Below are 20,349 nucleotides of genomic sequence, written 5' to 3' on the forward strand. Positions count from 1 at the left end.
CTCTCCTTGCCCAACTATACAGTTTGGCTGGATGACCTAGTTTAGGAAGAGTCTTGGTGGTTCCAAACTCCTTTCATTTCATAATCTATGAAGCCACTGTGCTCCTGGGAACATAAAAAGCTTTACAAAAAGTTACATAACTATGCCTCAACACAATTTTATTGCAGAGGTCTATTTAGAGTTCTTTGGACTTCATGGTTTGGTATTTGTCCCGACGTGCAATGTGAAGTAGTTAATTAGCAGTGAAAACTGGTCAACTGTTAGAATGAAAACCTCCAGGCCTGGAGTTCGACACCTGTGCTTTACATGCTTCCATTGAGAACGATCATTAGAAAACATAGCTAATCTTCACTCATACACAGAGGATACCCAATTATACCTTTCTATTAGATCAAATGACATCTGCAATGCTGTCCTTTTTAGATGTGCTAGTAAGTTAAAGCAGTGGATGGATGAAAACTACTTGTCTCTGAACACAAATAAAAGAGAAATGTTAATTATTGGAGGGAGTGATGCTGATCGCAACAATATTTTGCCATTATTTAATTGGAATCACCATTAGTTTTACTGAATCAGACTGAAATCATGGCATTATCGTTAGCACTTGCATGTTGTTTAAGGCACACATTATAAAGCTTACCAAAACATGTTCCTTCCATCTTAAAACATGCAAACAATTAAGGCATTTTCTAAATATGCAGAATACTGAGAAATTAATTCATTTATTTCTAGTAGGACTGGCTGTTCAGATTTTTCTTTATACTAACTTGCCCCACTGCCAAGTTGTTTGCCTGCCTAGGAAAAATTAACCTCAGATAAAGAAGTACTGGAACCATTGGGTAGAAGGGTCTTTTCATCAGATTGGCTGGCCCTGCGCTGACTCAGATATAAAATGGCGAGTAGCAGGGAGTAGGTTCGTTGTCCACGGTCTCCAGGACTCTGGCTGTGGCTGGCTTGTCGGACTTCTTTTCTACAATCCTGATGTGGCTCTGCAATTAGCTGATGGGCAAAAATTGTTTTTCATTTTTTTCTAATTAGTTTCTAATTTGTTTTTGATCTACATTAACAAATATGTTTCCTTCTATACGAGAGTTCTGTATTTATTGAATTGTTGAATCTATTCTTAAATTTAGCCATCAGAGTTATTGCAGCTCTCTGCACCTGCACTTGGCAATGAGTGCTGTACAAGAACAAATTTTTTACTATTGTATTTCTGAGGTGGCAATGAAAGACTGATCATCTAGGTTTGTGAAGAGGATTACTTTTGTTCTTTTTTGTATATTGCATTTACCCTATTTTTTGACACCCACTGCACGCCCAACCTACCTGAAAGGGGGCTTCTCTCTGAAGTGTCTTTTCCAAGATTTCTTGGAAAGGCTGGGGGGCCATCAAACAACAGGGTTTGGTAAAGCCCATTCAGGCATTCCTTGTGTGACTTTGGGTTATACAAGAAATAAATTGTAAATTCTAGCCCAAAGTTTAAGTGGCCAAAGTAAAATGAGTAATACATTAATAATGGCTTGCCTTACTGCTAGAAGTATGAACAAATAAAACAAGCAATTTGGAGCTATATGTAGTGATAGACATTTATAGGAAGGATAGTCAGAAAAGAAAGGGGGATTGTTGTTTGTGTCAAACAGAATTTAAAGTCTTCTTCAAACAATGAGCCACTTCTTAAACAGGACATCTTGATTCATTAGGAAAGCATTACGAAAAGAGACTTTATTTTATGAGTGTGTTATAGAACCCACAATGCAGACAGTAATTTTAAAAAAACATCTTTTCAGTAATATTAAAAAGGCAATTTTACAGGGAGTTATCATAGTCATGAGGGACTTTAGCTACCTGAATATTAACTGAGCTAACCTTGCAAGTAGTGGATTCAATATAAGGAATTTTTTGATGTAAACAGTGACTGTTTTAAAACACAGTATGCTAAAGCACTAGCATGGGTGGAATCCTGAATAGAGTTAGTATTTTGTAATAATCAGAACAAACTTGAGTGGGTAGAGAGATGATTGAACCACTAGGGTCAAGTGACCACAATATAATAAACTGCTCAAAAAAAAAAACACATCAGATCTCAATGGGGGAAAAAAATCATGCTGGATATCTGTACTGATATGGATTGGGTAATGTGTTAGGAACAAAAGGATGCCACATCGTTTGATGGAAATTATCAGAAGGCTGAATTCAAAGACACCCCAAAAATCAAAGTAAAAAAATGATGCGGCAGACTAGTCCATTTTGCAGAAATTTCATTGCAGCAACTCAAAATCGTACTCAGAAGTTTCTATGGCCCCCAAGTGCTTGTATGCATGTCTGACAACACTGGGGCATGCTCCAAATGAGGCAACGTGTGTTGTCTTGGGGGATCTCCTCCCAGATCTGGACCAGGGCATCACTGAGCTCCTGAACAGTCTGAAGTGTAACCCGGCAGTGTCGGATGAACCTAAGCATAATGTCCCAGAGGTGTTCCATTGGATTTAGGTCAGGGGAGCATGGGGGCCAGTCAATGGTATCAATTCCTTCATCCTCCAGAAACTGCCTGCATACTCTCGCCACATGAGGCCAGGTATTGTCGTGCACCAGGAGGAACCCAGGACCCACTGCGCCAGCATAGAGTCTAACAATGAGTCTAAAGATTTCATTCCGATACCTAATGGCAGTCAAGGTGTCTGGCCTGTAGAGGTCTGTGCGTCCCTCCAAGGATATGCCTCCCCAGACCATCACTGACCCACCACCAAACCGCTCATGATAAACAATGTTACATGTAAGGCTGGGCGATTTGGCCTAAAATCAAAATCTCGATTAATTGAACATTTTAACTCGACTACAATTAATGAACGATTATTTTTTTTGCCCTCATAGTTCACTGACAAATTTTGTACAGTAAATATGCTCACATATTACAAGTGAGAGATTTTTGAATGAAGGGTGCATTACTTGATTTTAAAATAATTGATGGAAACACCTGCGGTGGGTTGGCACCCTACCCAGGATTGTTTCCTGCCTTGTGCCCTGTGTTGGCTGGGATTGGCTCCAGCAGACCCCCCGTGACCCTGTGTTCGGATTCAGCGGGTTAGAAAATGGATGGATGGATGGATGATGGAAACACACTATCTACTATCTGTAATTATTTACTGAACATCAATGTTGAACAACTGAAATTAAAGCACACATTGCCTAAAACGAACAGTCACTTTGTTCTTATAAAAAAAGTAAAAATAAATAACTTGCACTTTTGGAAACAAAAAAAATTATTTTCAATGTTTTTCTTATTAAAAGTAGAAAATAAGCAGTATCTCTTCTAAATAAAATAACTCTTATATATCCTGTAAATAATATTTTAAGCAGTGCATTTCTTGCATCTTCTGTAAACAAATATTTTAATGTTGTAATGAAAATAGAACTCTCTAAACACTGTTGCATGAGGTGATCTTAGCGATCTTGTCATGTCACTATATGAACATGAATTTACTCTAAGTTCTTACTAAGAAACACGAGCATGTTAACCTTTTCAGGTTTCAGGCACGACCTGAGCAATGTAACAATGTTTCCGCCCGAACTGAAAACCCGCTCTGATGGGGAGCTAGTAGCTGGTATGCCACCTTACTTAGAGTGGGAAAGTGTACGTGATGCTTCCTCTACCAGTCCAGTGGATTTGCCTCACTATCCAGCATGGGGGACACCAAATAGCTGCTCATCTCTGCTTCTAGCGATTGCTGAAGTGACAGAGTGGGTGTAGCTGAACTTGCTGAAGGTGTTGCATCACTCCCTTTAAAAAAGCTTCCTAATGACCTCTTTTGCTTTTATGCTATTATATTTAATTAAGCTGACGTGTACTTACCAATTGCAAGGTGTAGGCGGTGTCCAAAACACTGCTGCCGTAACCATCCATTAAGCGCAGCAGCTTTGACAACATTAGCACCATTATCTTCCGCGAAGTCCCATTCAGAAAGCATATCTTTCAGACCTTGCGCAATCATATCTGCCGTGTGATCGGCTGGAAAATATGCCGTCTCAAGGCATCTCTGGCGCAGCTTCCAATCGTCGTCAATGTAGTGCAAAGTAAGGTTCAAGAATGGGTCCATCGTCCTACTTGACCAGAGATCAGATGTGGCTGCAAAGTGTTGAACTTCATTTTTCAGTTCAGCAGCTACATTTTTACAACATGTCTTGTACATGTCTGGCAGCGCAGTTTTAGAAAAATGTGATCACGATGGCACAGTGTATCTTCTGTCGAGAGTTTTAACGAGGTGTTTAAACCCGCTTCGCTCCACTGTAGCCAAGGGAGTCATATCTTTTGCGATGTAATAACAAATAGCATCAGTTATTTCTTTCCATCTTCTTGAACTCTTCTCATACTGTGTGGCATTTGTGAACGCTTGTGTTATCGACATCTGCTTTGCGGAGGCACTTGTTGCTGGGCGCTTGTCTGTCTCTTTTTGTTTTTTTTGAGCCATGCACTGTTCATATTCAGTAACGTGATTGTGCTTCAAGTGTTGAAACAAATTGGTGGTGTTACCTTTGGGCGTCGAAACTGTTTTTCTACAGTGTCTACATCTGACTTCATTTTGTTCGATGTCATCCTTACTGAAGCCAAAATGTGTCCAAATGACGGAGTCTGCGTTTTTCTTTGGTACAAGCTGCTCTTGTTGCTCAGTTGTGTCAGTGTTTAAGCTCTCCATGCTCGACATGTCGGTGGAATAACGTAACGTAACGGAGCGGGGTCACGTGACTCTACACGCGGTAGTGTTTTTAAAGGGAAAGTAATCGAAATAATCGACCTGGAAAAATTTGATCGATTATAGGTTCTGAATGTCGATTTCGATTACTTTTCGATTAATCGCCCAGCCCTAGTTACATGGCTTCTCCAGACCCTTTCAGGTCTGTCACATGTGCTCAGGATGAACCTGCTCTCATCTGTGAAAATCACAGGGCACTAGTGGTGGACCTGCCAATTCTGGTATTCTTGGCAAATGCCAATTGAGCTCCACGGTGCTGGGCAGTGAGTACAGGGCCCACTAGAGGACGTGAGGCCCTCAGGCCACCCTCATGAAATCTGTTTCTGATTGTTTGGTCAGAGTCATTCACACTAGTGGCCTGCTGGAGGTCATTTTGTAGGGCTCTGGCAGTGCTCATCCTGATCCTCCTTGCCCAAACGAGCAGATACCCATGCTGTGGATGAGTTAATGACCTTCTACGGCCCTGTCAAGCTCTCCTAGAGTAACTGCTTGTCTCCTGGAATCTCCTCCATGCCCTTAAGACTGTGCTGGGAGACACAGCAAACCTTCTGGCAATGTCATGTATTGATGTGCTATACTGGAAAAGTTAGTATCACCTCATGCTACCAGTATTGATACTGACTGTAACCAAATGCAAAAATACTGAAATAAGTTAGAAAAGATGAGGAGGGAAAAATGACAGTGACCTCCACCTGTAAAACCATTCCTATTTTGGGAGTCATCTCATTGTTGCCCCTCTAGTGCTCCTGCTGTTAACTTCATTAACACCAAAGCAGCGGAAACTGATTAACAACCCCCTCTGCTACTTAACTGACCAGATCGATAAACGTTTAAATGTTTAGACAGTTAAGGATCAGGTTTAAAAATGTTTTCCATATAATGCATGACAGGTATATCTCAAATTGTGGAATTAGCAGAACATTAAAAAAATATAACTATACGGTGGGTTAATTAAGACTTGAAAAAGAAGCTGCAAAGGAAAACACAGATGTATAAGGCATAAAAGACTATTAACTCCAATGTCAATTGTTGGGCATATGAGAGCATGAGAGCAACCAGGAAGGTTATTGGGGAAGCTTAAAAGCAGTTAAAGAGGAATATAGAAGATAAGGATAAAGGTGAACCAAACATAGTCTTTCAGTGCTTTAGTAGTTAAAGAACAACTATAAGAAGGAAGTGAAGTACATCACGAAAAGTAAATAGGAATTATAGTTATTGAAATAGCAGATGCTCTAACCTACCAGCTCTAAAAAGGACTACTAAAGGAGGTACAGAGTGATTTGGAAATTGTAGATAAAAAAGTACTGCTCAGATTAAATAGGCTGAAATTATATCTCCAAGACTAGTTAATATTTACCCATGAGTTCTTAAGGAGGACAATGAGTACATATATAAACTCGTGATGCACATTTTTAGGGAGTCACGGTGCACTGGGGAAATTCAGAAGGACTGGAAATAGCAAGTATTACCCTCTTATATAAAAAGGGTGACAGGGCAGGTCCAAACAACTATACGCCAGTAATTCAATGAGGAAGCAACAGAAAGATCAAAGTGGAACCACATTATTTTTCTTGACTCTCAGACAGCATTTGATAAGTTGCCATATAACAGGTCTGGCATCAAACTAAAAGAAGTGGAAGTTAGGACCAGTATGTAGATGGGTGCAAAATTGTCTCAGACACAGAAAGCAGAGGATTATGGCATAAGGAACCATGTCAGAATTGACTGATGTTAAGAGTGGTGCTCCAAAGAGTTCAGTGCTAGGGCCACTACTATTTTTAATATATACACTGACCGGAACCTTAATTAATTAAGTACACATGTTCAACTGCTTGTTAAAACAAATATCTAATCAGCCAATTACATGGCAGCAAGTAAATGCATTTAGGCATGTGGCCCTAGTCAAGAAGTTCAAACTGAGCATCAGAATGCAGAAGAAAGGTGATTTAAGTAATTTTGAAGGTGGCATAGTTATTGATGCCAGACAGGCTGGTCAGAGTATTTCAGAGATTGCTGATCTACTGGAATTTTCATGCATAACCATCTCTAGGGTTTACAGAGAATGTTCAGAGAGAGAGAGAATATCCAGTTAGCAACAGTTCTCTGGGAGAATATGCTTTGTTAATGCCAGAGTTCAGAGGAGAATGGCCAGATTGGTTTAAGCTGATAGAAAGGCAACAGTAACTGAAATAACCACTCGTTACCAAGGTATGCAGAAGATCATCTCTGAATGCACAACACGTCGAACCTTGAATCAGATGGGCTACAGCAGCAAGAGAAGGCACTGGGTGCCACTCCTGTCAGTCAATAACAGGCAAATGAGGCCACAGTTCACACTGGCTCACCACAATTGGACAACAGAAGATTAGACAAATTTTGCCTTGTCTGATAAGTCTTGATTTCTGCTGCTACATTTGGATGGTGTGGTCATGATTTGGTATCAACAAGAAAACATGAATCCATATTGCCTTGTATCAATGGTTCAGGCTGGTGATGGTGGTGGTGGTATATTGGTGAGGGGTAGATTTTACTGGCACACTTTGGGACCCTTAAAACCAATTGAGCACTTAAATGCCTCAGCCTACCTGAGTATTGTTTCTGACCACGTCCATCCCTTTATGACCACAGTGTACCTATCCTCTGATGGCTATTTCCAGCAGGATAACTTACCATAATGTCACAAAGCTCAAATCATCTCAAACGGGTTTCTTGAACATTATCTCAACCCAATAGAGCATTTTTGAGACGTGGTGGAACGGGAGATTTGCATCATGGATGCGCAGCCGACAAATCTGCAGCAACTGTATAAGGCTGTCATTTCAATATGGACCAAACTCCCTGAGGAATGTTTCCAGCTTGTTGAATCTATGCCACAAAGAATTACAGCAGTTCTGAAGGCAAAAGGGGGTCCAACAAAAAAAAAAAAAAAAAACCAGGTACTAGCAAGGTGTACCTAATAAAGTGGCTGGTGTATGTGTGAGTGTGTGTGTATAATGATTTGGATAGGAGTATAAATAACAAGCTGGTTAAATTTGCAGATGATACCAAGTTATGTCATTTCTTGAATCAGTTGAGTCATTACAGAGGGTCTTGTACAGCATACAGGCTAAGGCAGATGAAATTTAATGTTAAGTAAATGTAAATTATTACATGTAGGTAGTAAACAATAAGTTAGAATACACAATGGAAGGTCTGAAAATCTAAAGAACACCTTAGGAGAAGGATTTAGGAGTTGTAGTGGACTCGTCACTATGTCTTCTAGATCAGTGTTTCAGTTTAAATGAGTATATTTTAAAGTTACAAACATTCCTTTTTTAAAAAAAATGAAGTAGGAAAATAAGATATTGCAATGTCCATAAAGAAAGAAACCAACACAGTAAGAGGCCATTTCTCAGTTAGAAAACACATCTTTCTAGGAATAGATATCAATTCTTGATTAAGCAAGTATAACAAAATGTTGTTAATGATTACTGACATAATGTGTAGGTTGACCTACATAGATAGAATAAACCTGGATAAGGGACAACCATACTAAAAAGTTTGAAGTAAATGTGACAGTTTAAACTGCAAATCTTACACCATGGCAAAAATTAGATTAGATACAAAATAATCATCCTGTATCATCAAGGTCTAACCCAAGCAAAATCTTTGTGGTGTTTTCAGATGTGCTGTCCAAGCTATCCTCTGTAATAAAACCCCTGTGTGCGTCCAGTGTCCGTGTGTGTGTGTGTGTCTTCTGGTGAAGTGCGCATGTGCAGGGCACGGTGTGATGTGCGAAGCACATGCTTCAAAGGCCGCCTGATGCGTCACACAAGACAGAGAGGGTGGGACCTATAAAATATCGCGCGGACGATCCAATCGGATTTCGGTAAATGAAGCTTGGCTCTGTAAAGTGTAAAGTGAAAGTCGTTGAAGGGGTTTTCCTAAATACAGTATACGAATTTTCATGATATTACAATACAATGACTTTTAAAAGTAGATTTATTATCGCGCACATTAAATCAGTTGCTGGGGAGAATCTGCTGATTGCCCACTGTTGTGACAGAAAATTAAACACGTTACAGACAGCAAAGCCGGGTTTTCTGTCAGAGAAAATTACTGGCATTTTACGGAAAAAATTTAATGAGGTAAAAGGTCCCTTACCATTTAATATAGACTGTTCCTACTAATGTTTATGGACTACTGTTCTAGCACCCGTTATTGTAACGGGCTTACTGTCTAGTTCTACAATAAATAAATAGTAATTAACAATGCAAGGAACAGAAGCATATTGGTTAGCTATGGAAACCAAATTCAGCAAACAAGTAATAGCTCTAACACACAGACAAAATCATCAAAAACCAAAGAGCCCTTATCTCAACATAATCGGGCCAGTCTGAAATTGCTTGCAAAGACAGAAGCAGTAAGACAGCCAAAGACTGCAGTAGCACTATGGAAAGTTGTCGAAGTGGTTTGGAACAACTTGCCACCCAAGTATATAAGAGAACTGCCGCTACTTTTTAAGTCAATGGGTGGGCTCACCAAACAATGATTTGTGCTTATTGCTGTCTACTGTATTTTTTAGTAAGTATAATTAATAAAACTATTGATGGTATTATTTTTAAAAGTATTCCTGCTTACCAAAAACAAGAAATGTACAGGGCAGAATTGTACAGTACCAAAAACACTTGCACAGTAGTACCACATTTATGTATGTACAATATATATATATATATATATATATATATATATATATACACACACACTAGGGGGCTTCACCCCCTGCTCACTTCGGTCACCCACCCCTGTGTTTGGTTAATCGGATATACAGTTCTGCTGGGAGACTTCAATGCTCACGTGGGCAATGACAGTGAGACCTGGAAGGGCGTGATTGGGAGGAATGGCCCCCCCGATCTGAACCCGAGCGGTGTTTTGTTATTGGACTTCTGTGCTCGTCATGGATTGTCCATAACGAACACCATGTTCAAGCATAGGGGTGTTCATATGTGCACTTGGCACCAGGACACCCTAGGCCTCAGTTCGATGATCGACTTTGTGGTCGTGTCGTCGGACTTGCGGCCACATGTCTTGGACACTCGGGTGAAGAGAGGGGCGGAGCTGTCAACTGATCACCACCTGGTGGTGAGTTGGCTTCGATGGTGGGGGAGGATGCCGGTCAGGCGTGGTAGGCCCAAACGTGTTGTGAGGGTCTGCTGGGAACGTCTGGCAGAGCCCCCTGTCAGAAGTAGCTTCAACTCCCACCTCCGGCAGAACTTCGACGACATCCCGAGGGAGGTGGGGGACATTGAGTCCGAATGGGCCATGTTCCGTGCCTCTATTGTTGAGGCAGCTGACCGGAGCTGTGGCCGTAAGGTGGTCAGTGCCTGTCGTGGCGGCAATCCCCGAACCCGTTGGTGGACACCGGCGGTGAAGGATGCCGTCAAGCTGAAGAAGGAGTCCTACAGGACCCTTTTGTCCTGTGGGACCCTGGAGGCAGCTGATAGGTACCGGCAGGCCAAGCGGAATGCGGCTTTGGTGGTTGCTGAGGCAAAAACTCGGGCGTGGGAGGAGTTTGGGGAGGCCATGGAGAACGACGGCTTTCGGACGGCTTCGAGGAGATTCTGGTCCACCATCCGGCGTCTCAGGATGGGGAAGCAGTGCAGTGTCAACACTGTATATGGTGGGGATGGTGCGCTGCTGACCTCGACTCGGGACGTTGTGGGTCGAAGACCTCCTCAATCCCATTAACATGCCTTCCAATGAGGAAGCAGAGCCTGGGGACTCAGAGGTGGGCTCCCCCATCTCTGGGACTGAGGTCACTGAGGTGGTCAAAAAACTCCTTGGTGGCAGGGCCCCGGGGGTGGATGAGATACACCAGGAGTTCCTCAAGGCTCTGGATGTTGTAGGACTGTCTTGGTTGACACGCCTCTGCAACATCGCATGGACATCAGGGACAGTGCCTCTGGATTGGCAGACCGGGGTGGTGGTCCCCCTCTTTAAGAAGGGGGATCGGAGGGTGTGTTCCAACTACAGAGGGATCACACTCCTCAGCCTCCCTGGAAAAGTCTATTCAGGGGTCCTGGAGAAGAGGGCCCGTCGGATAGTCGAGCCTCGGATTCAGGAGGAACAGTGTAGTTTTCGTCCTGGTCGCGAAACAGTGGACCAACTCTATACCCTTAGCAGGGTCCTGGAGGGTGCATGGGAGTTTGCCCAACCAGTCTACATGTGTTTTGTGGACTTGGAAAAGGCATTCGACCGTGTCCCTCGGGGAATCCTGTGGGGGGTACTCCGAGAGTATGGGGTACCAGCCCCCCTGATAAGGGCTGTTCGGTCCCTGTACGATCGGTGCCAGAGCTTGGTCCGCATTGCCGGCAGTAAGTCGAACCCGTTTCCAGTGAGAGTTGGACTCCGCCAGGGCTGCCCTTTGTCACCGATTCTGTTCATAACTTTTATGGACAGAATTCCTAGGCGCAGCCAGGGCGTTGAGGGAGTCCGGTTTGGTGGGCTCAGGATTGGGTCACTGCTTTTTGCAGATGATGTTGTCCTGTTTGCTTCATCAGGCCGTGATCTTCAGCTCTCTCTGGATCGGTTCGCAGCTGAGTGTGAAGCGGCTGGGATGAGAATCAGCACCTCCAAATCCGAGACCATGGTCCTCAGCCGGAAAAGGGTGGAGTGCCCTCTCAGGGTTGGTAGCGAGATCCTGCCCCAAGTGGAGGTGTTCAAGTATCTCGGGGTCTTGTTCACGAGTGAGGGAAGAATGGAGCGTGAGATCGACAGGCGGATCGGTGCGGCATCCGCAGTAATGCGGGCGCTGCATCGGTCTGTCGTGGTGAAAAAGGAGCTGAGCCGCAAGGCGAAGCTTTCAATATACCAGTCGATCTATATTCCTACCCTCACCTATGGTCATGAGCTATGGGTAGTGACCGAAAGAACGAGATCGCGAATACAAGCGGCTGAAATGAGTTTCCTCCGCAGGGTGTCTGGGCTTTCCCTTAAAGATAGGGTGAGAAGCTCAGTCATCCGGGAGGGGCTCAGAGTAGAGCCGCTGCTCCTCCACATCGAGAGGAGTCAGATGAGGTGGCTCGGGCATCTGATCAGGATGCCTCCTGGACGCCTCCCTGGTGAGGTGTTCCGGGCAAGTCTAACCGGGAGGAGGCCCCAGGGAAGACCCAGGACACGCTGGAGGGACTATGTCTCTCAACTGGCCTGGGAACGCCTTGGGATTCTCCCGGAAGAGCTAGAAGAAGTGGCCGGGGAGAGGGAAGTCTGGGTATCTCTGCTCAAGTTGCTGCCCCCGCGACCCGACCTCGGATAAGCGTGAGACAATGGATGGATGGATGGACAATTAAAATTTTTTTTTTCTTTGGAACTGTTTCAATTTCATTATTTGCACTTTTACTTTAAAGCTTCATTAAAAACAATATTTTTTGGAGACACATTGTGACAACGCAACAGCCCGTGAGTGAATATTGTTTCTGTTTCTCTAATAAATAATCCGCTATTAATAGCTATTCTCACGGTAAACTGTAAACATTTTAATATGAATGGCATATCACAATCTCCTTTGGTGTGTAATGTTATTCGCGGAATACATACATTACCTTTCTTTTTGCCTGTTAAAATTTGCATTGCTTCTCCGTGATCATCAATATACATCTGACCAAACTGTGTATTCTTTGAAATTTAACTTGCCATTGCTTTAACTGTTCCAGGACCACAGATTCTCATAGCGTATGGTCCATTATTGTGTAAATCCACGTTTTGTGCATTGAATGATGCGAATGCAAAAAGACTTTGTTGTCTACTCTTTGCCTTTCATTTCTGACCTCGATTTGTCCTGCTATTTTTTCAATTACACCTGGTTCTGATGATTAATCGCCTTTTGTTTGCGGTAATGAGATCTTTTCTATCTTTTCTTTGATACTGTAGCGACTGACATGATAAAGTGTCAGAAAAGTTTTACTTGAACAATCGCCGACTTCCTAACCCCAAACACAACTTTCTAGCACCCTCTCCAACACCCCCCCTTACCACATCAATCAATACCCCGCTATCAGTCTTCCGTGCTGTACTCCACCCTCCCTCAATCGGACCGAACAGTCACTTAAAACCAAAAAGCTCTCAACCTGGCTGGGACGCTACAATACTTTCGAATTTTACTGCTTTCATATTCTGTACCTTTGTCTGCATGTGTACTGCTTTCATAATTTATCTGCCTTTTTTTCTCTCCAACGCCTGTGGGTCTCTATTCTCCGTATTGTGCTTACATGCTTTATATGTGCTGAGAGCACATGATCTGTGTGTACTACGTGCTTTTACACAACTGAGTGTTTTTTGATGGGTGTGCTCTTATATGATATCTTTTGTAAGTAGGGCGTGTCTTGCAAGAATCTCATGTTCCACGCCCCCACGAGACGGCCCTGGGACAATCTCTTGGCACTAAGTCTCATGTTTACAGTCCCCGCGAGACGCTCTGTGGCAAGTCTCTTTTGTCTCGTGGGTCTTTTAAATGTCTTTCAATAACTTCCGAGAAGATCACGTATCGTCGCCTTGCTTTTGCTTTCCAGGATTTTTTTTTTTTTTTTTTAATAATAGAGAGAGATATATTCCTTTCAATCAGCCACTGAAGTAAATGGGATTTTCACTCCAGATAAACTGATCACTGGTAAATTCTATAACAGTATTTTTCAGTATCTGCTTTTCTATAGTTTACAGTTTGTTGTGCTCCTTTCTGCAAAGCAGCAAGGTACTTGAAGTGGTCCACATGTTATGCTGTTGTTGGAACACATTACATAAACAGAGAGCAGGAAGGTAAACTGTAGAAAAGAACATAAAGTAATACACTAAATGGAAGGAATACTGTGCATGGAGAGAAAAGGCAGACATATAAAGTACCTTCAGAAAAGCATTCATACCCTTCACTTTTTATGCATTGTTATGTTGTAGCCTTATACTAAAATAATTTCAATTAATTTTTCACTCATAAAGCAACAGCCACTACCCCAGAATGACAAAAAACAAGATTTTTGAATTTTTATCAAATTTATTAAAAATATCTAAAATATTACACTGACACAAATACCCAGACCTTTTGCTATAACACTTGAAATCTGGCTCAGGTGCATCATATCCTATTGATTATCACTGAGCTGTTTCTACACCTTGTCTGTAGATAACCTGTGGTAAATTCAGTTGATTGCACATGACTAAGAATGGCACACACCTGACTGTGTAAGGTTCCAGAGATGACAATAAGAATCAAAGGAAAAACCAAGACATATGACTGAAGGAACTGCCTTCATAGCTTAGAGACAGGATTTTAGCATAAGGATGCAAGATAATAAAATATGAAAAAGGTGAAGAGGTCTGAATGCTTTCTGAAAGCACTGAATATTAAATACACATATACATATACAGGTGCATCTCAATAAATTATAATATCATCGAAAACTTAATTTATTTCAACGGTTTATTTCTTTTCATTTTGCTGATTATGGCTTACAGGTAATGAAAGCTCAAAATTCAGTATCTCAGAAAATTCAAATATTGTGAAAAAGTTCAATATTGTAGACTCATGGGGTCACACTCCACTCAGCTAATTAACCCAAAACACCTGCAAAGGTGTCCTGAGCCTTTAAATGGTCTCTCAGTCTTGTTCAGTAGGCCACAAAATCATGGGGAAGACTACTGACTTTACAGTTGTCCAGAAGAGAGTCACTGACACCCTCCACCACTGAAATAAATTAACTTTTCGATGATATTCTAATTTATTGACATGTACCTGTATATTACACACACACACACATATACTACAAATATCAACACATATGTACACATAGAAAACATTCTAAACCACATAAATTTATTAATAAGTGTACTCTGCAGCATTTACTATGATAACAAGTAACTCCTCTTAAAATCTCCAAAAAGAATTAAAATTACCATGGCTAGGACAACTGTTCTCTCTTTTAAATTTGAAGATCTTGCACCTAGCCAATAATAAACTGTTCATCTGCTCTCAATGACTATGTACACATCGTATATGAGTTTAAAAGCTATACAAAAATATGGTAGTTCATAATGACAGTAGATGTAAGCAGAGTTAGGCTGTTGGGGAGCTTGCCCATTCCTTGGCTGGCATGTCTTTTTAAACGCACATTACATAATAAGCTCGCCTTTTTATCCAGATTTAATCTCTAATTTTCCATTCCATTGTGCATTTACTTTTATAAAAGTATTGCAGATTCTCACAACATGTCACTGCTACTGTTAATTTCTCACTGAAAAACAACACTGTAAAATCCTCTAAAGATGTGTCCAGACCACATTATCCAATGTGGTGCGACATATCACTCATTTCTATACATTTGGCCAAATTTTAAATGTGCGATTTTTTTTTCTGCCAGGCCAAATAATTTCAGAGGCTGAAAATTTGGTTCATTGCTACTTTACATCATGTATTTAATGATAATGGGATAGGCCTTAGCACACAAAAACCCTAATTTAGATTAAAAAGGAGAGAAACTCCTTGGATGGATGGATGTTTTTCAGATAACTGACACTCCCGTTTGTTAACACATTCAAAACAACAAGAAATGGGAAGGGAACTTAAAAAGAAATGGTCATATTTCAGACTTCTTCCAACAGTATACCTTTTGTTCAAGCTTGGTGCAATAACTCCTGAGATCATCACGTGCAGTAGTGTATGGATAATTCCTGAGATTTTCAGCATTCATTGCATTTTGCAGTTCAGCTGTAAAAATGATCAACACCTTAATAATGCAAGAACAAAACAAAGGTACCCAAAAAGACATAAAATCACATAAACATGAAGTACTAAAGAATTTCTAGAAATCTAGAAGTTAACACTTATTAAACGCATGTTTGATACAGTGCTCATCAGTGGCTGATTTCATTAAATCAACAATGTGCAGCTCATTGAACAGCATAATCAGGAACCCACAGGTTCCCATGAATTGCATTTTGAAACACTCTTTTCATAACATATGCGCTTTGTCATTTCTTATTATTTGAACACAAGGGACCGGAGTTGCCTCGAAAGCTTGCATATTGTAATCTTTTTAGTCAGCCAATAAAAGGTGTAATTTTGCTTGACTTCTCACTACATTCATAATGGCTAACACGGTACAACACCCTAGTAATATTTAACTAAAAAGTTTTAGGCAAGTACATTATGTCTTTAAAAATTCAAAGTAGCTGTACCACATGATATGAAAATAATAAACAAGAAAAAACACTTACTCATTGTTCACCCTGCCTAATGCTATATTTTCATGACTAAATCGCAATATTCACTGTCCTATTTTAATTTCTATCTTTCCCTATATCATACAAAGTTACCAGTTTGATTATAACATATGTAACACAAACTAATTTACAAAAGTTTTTGTAAAGAAATGATATCATCAGTCATACACATCACAAATACATTGCCTTGTTGTGGTCTTCCAAAGCAGAAACATTTGTGTGAATAAAAAAAAATCACCAAGGTCTTACAACCACTTATCTGACAGTCTTTGGAGAAAAGGCAACAGTAAAATATACAAACATATTTTGCGCTTCACTCTGCCTCCAAATGAGATTCAAATTAAATATTCACTACCAGTCAAAAAGCCTGGACACAATCAACAATTTTCATGTTTTGACGGAAATTGATAACTCTTATCAAGGTATGATTAAACTGATTTAAAAATACAGCCAAAACATTACTAATGTTGCTAATGTTTACTACTGCTTGAAATGACTAATATTCACATTTGACTGCAAAGCCCCCTTTTTAGCAGCCATTCCTTCAGTGTTCTAATAGTCAACCTTAGCATTGTAAATGCTAATTGATTATTAGAGAAACCTTTGTGATTGCATTTGTACTGTTGAAATCTGTTATTCATTTCACTTGGCTAGCAAGATCCTAGCATTCCTAAAGTTCAGTTCTGGGTTAAAAAACTGAGAAAATGAAATGCCTTTCTTAATAAACATGTTAGTCTACTATTTTCTGAATAACAGTTATTCCATGTGACAGATTGCCAGGAAACTGCAGATTTCGTACAAAGTTATCTATTACTGTCTTATGAAAGAAGAGGGCAAACTGAATCTAACCAGGATAGAAAAAGAGGGCGAAGGTCCAGATGAAGATCTGTATAAAAGAATGTAGTCTGAGATACAAAGAGTTGGCTTTTTCCTTAAATACACGTCATATACCAGTGTCATCTGCAACACAGAAAAGGCAATTCTGAAATACTGGTATGAGAGGCAGAGTTTCAAAGAAAAGGCCATATCTGAAACTGATAAATAAAAAGACTGAAATGGGCAAAACAACACAGCTATTGTATGAAAAATGACTACAAAAGACTATTATGGTCAGCATCCTGAAGTCATCTTCTGATGTACTTATCTTTTGTACAACAATTAAGAATAAGTTAGGGGAGTTGACCATTAGGACACTGAAGGAATGGCTGCTGAAAATGAGGCTTTGCAGCCATATGTAAATAATAGTATCAGTCATTTCAAGCAGTAATAAACATTAGCAGCAATAGTAATGTTTCAGCTGTATTTTTAAATGTTAATTCATTACGCATGTGTCGTGTACTTTAATTGATAACTCACTTTCCAGAATTATTTTTCATTGTTTGATTAGCAATCGAACAGGCACAATATAATTAAATTGTTTTATTATTATTATTTATTGCTAACAGGTGTATGTTCTATCTCTTGACATCTAGTACTAGTAAAGAAAAATCCTCAATACAAAACATTGCTGACGAGCTATATAACAAAACTGGAGAGTTAGTGATTGAGACTTACCTGTTGTACTTCTGTCTGAACTCTTGTAGGACATTAAAGTGGTTGTTTCCTGCCCAACACTTTTGTCACATAAAGCCACACCTGGCACACCAGTTTCAGTACTCTTCTCAGTCACATTGTCTAACACAGTATATGCCTGGGATGCAAGAATGTCAATCTCCTCCAAATCATCCTGGGTGAAATCATCATCCTCTCCAAATGGATCTGCTGAAATCACTTCCCCATCAGGCCCTTTAAGGCGTTTGTTTGCTGGGAAACTACGTGTACGCTGTGCTGCAGCTGCCTGCTGATATGAATTAGGAAAGCATTCCACTACAGGTTTTGGATGAGACGGAAGTGTGGTATTTCGTTTTTTATTTCCATGTAACTGGCCAAAGGACATGATTCCTTAATTAACCTGAGAAAAATTAATAAACAATCACTGTAGACAAAAACAAATTGCCCTTAAAAGAAAGTAATACTGTAACTTATATATCTTGCCACCATGCATTTTAAACCTATAGGGTGTAAAATCTAAAGAGGACACTCTTACCTTTTCCTTTATTTTAACTCCAATGACTACTGACCAGTTTCAGACCTGTTTAATCAGTGTATATCGACAACATTATACATCTTTTACAGATGTAAAGCATATTCTTATAAATTAAGAGTAGGAAAAAAGCCAGTCTTATGTCTTACATATGAGGAGAAATTTAAATCATTTTTTCATATAATTGCTGTATAATAGTAAAAAGCAACTAGGCAGGAATGACATCTTAATTTTCAGGAACCACTAACATACTGGAGTGGCACTTTCCAAAGAACTTCTGAAGATTTGATTCAAGCCTTTTTTGTGGTTTCTCACATGCATTACAAATCTGCACCTAGCACAACAGTTAAAGTTAATTTTATTGCTACATGTATGTAGTAAAATGAAACACTGTTTGTTAGTTACATAGTACAGTATTTTAATTCTTACTGTTTACTGCTCAGCTACCTTTACATCTTAGAAGTACAAACTATCCCTAAATCTGATAGGGAGGATTGAGAAAAGCAGCTGAGCAGGATGGCTGATTACCCTGTTTGACTTTCTAAGATAGACAGTGTTGTATACGTCCTAAAGAAAATGTAGCTCAAATGCCAATAATACAGTCGCCTTCAAAACTCACTGCAGTGCTTTACGACTTTTGAGTTGAGTACATGCCACACCAGGATGTGATGCACCCAGTAAGAATGGACTCCACCGTACATCATGAGAACTCGCTAAGAAAGGAACTGGCGAGCCAAAACATATTGTGCTTCCACATACAATGACTAAACAGGCAAAAAATAACAGATGCTGCTTTCTTAACCAGCCATTGGTTCATAATGAGGTGCATAATGAGCTAATTTGAATAATTTTAAACCTATGTATATGCATCATAAAGTATCTGTGTTAAGAAATTATTTGAAAGAAAATAAGGTCCATGAGATACAAAACTGTTTTGGGCTACAAATCAAATGGATACGGTTTTCAAAAAACAAAAAATCTACAATGTGATGAAGATTTGTATAGGAAGAATGAAAGCACCAACGAGCCATATAATTAAACACTAAGTGTCATTATCTGGTAGGCCTGGTTTCTAAATATGAAACTGATTGGAACAAAAAGCTGCACTGTGGCCCTCCAGTAATGCAAATGAGGACCACTGGCCTAGGGGGTAAAGAACTGCACTGTAAAGTTGCTTGGTTAAACCCTACGAGTGACTTATTACTAGACTTTGAAAATGAGGCTTAACAATGTTACAGCTGTAAAAATGTCCAGTTTTAGAACACACCAAAGATTTGCAAATAGCATTGAATGAAGGCACGCAAAGGGGCCTTGTTTAAATGTGTCTTCTCCTTCCCAGCCATTAAATATCTTTTTAAGTATCAGTGAGGAATTAACAAATTTATAATGCAACATTACATTCTTAAACCTCCTCAAATCAAATTCATGGTCATGCTGGAGCCCATCCTGAGAACTATTGACACAAGGCTGTAAAGAGGTTATCAATAAATGTAACTAACACCCTAACGCCCCCAAATGTGTATATGCAAGTATAACTAATTAATCATTGCTGTAGCTGCAACGGGCCCGGTATAAGGGTTTTTTTTTTTTTTTTTGGTTTTTTTTTGTTTAGCTCTCATACCTTTTTATACGCGTATGTCAAAATTAATTCCTGTGCTCGGCACCACAACATATTATCCACATTTTTAAACAGACATCGCATAAGGCAGATAATCACAGACACTTTTTTATGAGAGGTTTATCATAATCACGAACACTATCCGGAATCTTACCACATAACTTTGTTGAAAAAACAAGTGAGAACCATGATATTCCTAACAGATGTAATGTTAACAACGAAGTAAACGACCAGGTTTTTTTAAAATATATTAGTCTTAATAACCTTGAGATCACCTATAATGAAGATCGGATAACTAGTTACAAAGGAGGCAAGTGTCTCATATAATGGCGAATTACCTACAGAGAAAAAAAACGAAATAGGATACTCTACGTGTTCGCTGTTCGAATTTTCCCAATACGTGCTTCTAAGCGCCTAACGGAAGTAGTATGCGCTTCCTCCAATAAAAAAATCGACTCTACGGCGGCTGGCGTGGGCCAAATTAGGCGTCAGTGTGGCTAAAATCATAGACATAGAATTACTGGACGCCTCATGACCAGCAACATCGTACGTCAACGTCGCCGATGTATTGCGAGTGGCAGTGCTGTGGAGTGAAGTAATGGATAAAGATTCCTCACGCATGTGCTGATTGTACAAACCGCTGTACGTTCCAA

At 40.2% G+C, this 20,349-nt stretch overlaps 1 protein-coding gene across 5 annotated transcripts in view; it reads right to left on the reverse strand.

Moving 5' to 3' along the window:
- The window catches only part of atrip (ATR interacting protein), a 142,090-nt gene extending 121,964 nt beyond the window's left edge, over window positions 1-20,126 (reverse strand). The window contains exons 1-4 of one of the 5 annotated variants that reach the window (XM_028824988.2): window positions 20,039-20,125; window positions 18,082-18,126; window positions 17,550-17,946; window positions 15,380-15,480 (exon numbers count right to left, since the gene is read on the reverse strand). In XM_028824988.2, coding sequence (XP_028680821.1) covers window positions 15,380-15,480; window positions 17,550-17,931 — 483 coding nt within the window. In that variant the 5' untranslated portion in view covers window positions 17,932-17,946; window positions 18,082-18,126; window positions 20,039-20,125. Of the gene's footprint in view, window positions 1-15,379; window positions 15,481-17,549; window positions 17,947-18,081; window positions 18,445-20,034 lie in introns of those variants that run through there. The other 4 variants (XM_051921436.1, XM_028824990.2, XM_028824991.2 and 1 more) reach the window with 4 other exon arrangements.
- Between the last annotated feature and the right edge of the window lie 223 nt (window positions 20,127-20,349).

This window comes from Erpetoichthys calabaricus, chromosome 18 (genome assembly GCF_900747795.2).
Source record: "Erpetoichthys calabaricus chromosome 18, fErpCal1.3, whole genome shotgun sequence".
NCBI classification, from domain to species: Eukaryota; Metazoa; Chordata; class Cladistia; order Polypteriformes; family Polypteridae; genus Erpetoichthys; species Erpetoichthys calabaricus.